The 3,358-nt window shown below is 51.6% G+C and overlaps 1 protein-coding gene across 8 annotated transcripts in view; it reads left to right on the forward strand.

Annotated features, from left to right (window-relative positions):
- Positions 1-3,358, forward strand: part of Gtf2ird1 (GTF2I repeat domain containing 1) — a 91,496-nt gene that overhangs the window by 47,658 nt on the left and 40,480 nt on the right. For all 8 annotated transcript variants that reach the window (XM_026785134.1, XM_026785146.1, XM_026785123.1 and 5 more), the window contains exons 6-7: positions 745-1,055; positions 2,067-2,156. In XM_026785134.1, coding sequence (XP_026640935.1) covers positions 745-1,055; positions 2,067-2,156 — 401 coding nt within the window. The remainder of the gene's footprint in view (positions 1-744; positions 1,056-2,066; positions 2,157-3,358) is intronic.

Here is a 3,358-nt window from a genome sequence, read left to right on the forward strand (position 1 = left end):
AGCTACAGAGAAACCCTGTCTCAAAAAAACAAAAAAAAAAACAAACAAAAAAAACCCATAAATTAGTTTTAAAAGGCTTGAGCTGGGAGAGCCACACGGCCTGGATATGAGCTTAGGCTGTTGATGAGATTCATAAAAGACTAATGGGAAGTGAGGTCAAGGCTGGGACAAGATGGCTACCAGGGGTGCAGCATACCTGGGGACCTCGTGTTGTCTTAGCTGCTAAGTCTTCGCCAGCAATGCATGAGCAGGTGTGGAGGAGGGGCAGATGGGATGGGAAGGAGCCAGGTGGAGGATGGGGTTGGTGGCCTGGAGAACTGAGGCAGCTTGGGGCGGGCCTGGGTCTTCAGCGGTTGCCACCTGGTATTGGGCATTATGCCCGTGCCACCAGGCTCGTGTCCTTACCTATGATGTTGGGCCTGGCTCCCATCCCACTCCCTTGGAATACCTGTAGTACCAGCTCAGTTATATTCTCTAGAGTATGTTACATAGGCTGTGGAGGGAGAGATTGACAGACAAGAGTAGATATTCAGCCGGGTGGTGGTGGCGCACGCCTGTAATCTCAGCACTCGGGAGGCAGAGGCAGGCGGATCTCTGTGAGTTCGAGGCCAGCCTGGTCTACCAAGGGAGTTCCAGGACAGGCTCTAAAGCTACAGAGAAACCCTGTCTCGAAAAACCAAAATAAATAAATAAATAAAATAAGAGTAGGTATTCAAAGCAGTTCCTATCTCTTCCTTCACCCAGGCCTCCTGATGATGGTGGACAGGACGCAAAGGCACTGGTGGAGATGAATGGTGTCACCCTGCTACCCAAGGGGTCCCGAGACTGCAGTCTGCATGGCCAGGCCTCCAAGGTCACTTCCCAGGACCTGCCCCCCACCGCCACCCCATCCTCCGTGACCAACTTCCTGTACAGCACTTCAGTGCCCAACCACCCCATCCGGGAACTCAAGCAGGAGGCACCCACCTGCCCATTGACCCCCAGCGACCTGACCTTGGGCTGGCCTGTACCTGAGTCCCAGGTCCCTAGTGCCCAAGATTTCTCCGACTGCTGTGGTAATGCTGCGTTTGGGGACCTGCGTGTCTCTCTGGGTGGTTGCCTCTAAGGAGAAAGCATTTCTGAGCAGGGATGGGTTTTGTCAAGACCCACTTCAACTGGGGCCTCCTCTTGGCCTTCCACAAGGCCTTGAACAGACCTTGGATGCCAAGAGGCATCCTCCTTACCCCCGCAGGCTGTGGAGAGGGGTGACGGAATGGTCCAGCAGGTACTTGTCTATTGGCTTCACAACCTGAGTTCAATCTCTCAGACTCACGTGGTGAAGGAGGAAATTGAATCCCACAAGTTGTCCTCTGGCAGCCATACATGCACACCCCCCTCCCAAGAGATGACTGCAATTAAAAAGGAAATAAAATCATATGCATTTAATGAGCACCTACTGCATACACTGCTTGGGTTTAAGATTCAGGGGTGGGCCTAAGAGAAGGAACAGCTAGGAATGAAGGAGATGTGAGCTCTATATCCTGGCTGTGTATGCTGGGGCAAGTCTCGATCTCATTGAGCCTCAGTTTCTTCGTTTGTAAAATGGGGTACTTCTGGAGTATCCCTTATCTAAGATTCTTGGGATCGAGATTCCTAAAACAGCCCGGGCGGTGGTGGCGCACGCCTTTAGTCCCAACCCTTGAGAGGCAGAGGCAGGCAGATTCTCAGTGAGTTCAAGTCCAGCCTGGACATTTCAGACTTGGGTGTTGGAGATGGTTCAGTTGATCGAGTGCTTGCCTAATTAGAGGCACCTGTCGCTAAGCCCAGTGACCTCCGTTTAATTCCTGGGGCCCACATCATAAAAGAGAACCACCTCCCACAAGTTGTGTTCTGATCGTTTATAAGTAAATGAATAAATTGATTAGGAGAATGAGAAGAAAACGGGGAGCCTGACCTGCTCTCGTGGTGCCTGCCCCGGGTCTCTCCCAGGCTGGTATAGAGCAGCTGGGAACCTGGGAATCACGGGGCTCCCAGTTCTAGTGCTGGGACCCCTCCAAAACGTATGCCTTTCTTTGCCCCTTGTTCAGGACAGAAGCCCGCAGGACCTGCTGGGCCTCTCATCCAGAATGTCCATGCCTCCAAGCGGATCCTCTTCTCCATTGTCCATGACAAGTCAGGTAGGCCAGCGCCCTCGGCAGTGACCCGGCCAGAGTGGTCTTCTGAGGGGAAAATGGGTCCTGAAGATGCTGGTGAGAGAGAGAGGAGCAGTTTGGCGCAAGGGGCTGGGAGTCAAAGCAGCCGCGGGCGTCACAAATGTCCCCAAACTACAACTTAAAATAGCGTTTGTTACTACGTAGTTTCTGCGTGTGTGTTAGTTTTCTCATTGCTGTGGAGTTACTTTTCTCTTTGCTGTGATAAGACACTGACCAAAAACAACTTAAGGGAGGAAGACTCGGTTGTAGCTCGTAGTTCAAAGGGTTACAGTGTGCCAGGTAACCTCCCGGAAGACCTGGCGGGCGGAGTCTGAGGTGCCTGGTCACACAATCAGAGACCGGAAAGAGATTGGAGGCTGGTGTTCGGCTTGTTTCTTCTTTTGATATAATCTGGGATCTCAGCTACGGAATGGTACTTCCCTGTCCAGAAACCCCCTCACAAACACACCTAGCCGGTTGGTCATTTCCATGGTGATTCTGAATCCTGTTCAAGTTGACAAGCAAACCTTATTATCATAGCGGATGAGAAAATAGTTTGTGTGTAGGGTCTCTTGCAAGCTCGTCGGCATGGTGTCACCCGGGGCGGCAGTCTCATCTGAGGGTTTGGCTGAAGGTGGAGAGACATGCGTAAGGAAGGTCACCCTTGCAGCCATGGATCAAAGGCTTCAGTTCTGTACCACCTGGGCTAGTTTACCTCAGGACAACTGAACAGGCTCGCAACTTTGCGGCTGGCGTCCTCAGGCTTGGTGGTCCAAGACAGGAAGGAGGAAGCCTGTTTTTTTCGTGACCTCACTTCAGAAGTGACTATCATTTCTGCCCCCATTCTATCACGAGAAGCCCAGAATGTTCCAGCCAGTGCTCAGAGGGGAAAGAATTATACTCTTCCTGTGAGAGAAGAAATATTTAAAAAGTTAGGTATGGGGCTTTAATTCAACACTCAGGAAGGAGAGGCAGGAGGATCTCTTGAGTTCGAGGCCAGTCTGGTTTACATAGAAAATGCCAGACTTGCCAGAGCTACATAGTGAGACTCTGCCTCAAAAATGAAGGAAGGAGGGGGCTGGAGAGATGGCTCAGAGGTTAAGAGCATTGCCTGCTCTTCCAGAGGTCCTGAGTTCAATTCCCAGCAACCACATGGTGGCTTACAACCATCTGTACTGAGATCTGGC

Source organism: Microtus ochrogaster, chromosome 2 (assembly GCF_000317375.1).
Source record: "Microtus ochrogaster isolate Prairie Vole_2 chromosome 2, MicOch1.0, whole genome shotgun sequence".
In the NCBI taxonomy this organism is placed as follows: domain Eukaryota; kingdom Metazoa; phylum Chordata; class Mammalia; order Rodentia; family Cricetidae; genus Microtus; species Microtus ochrogaster.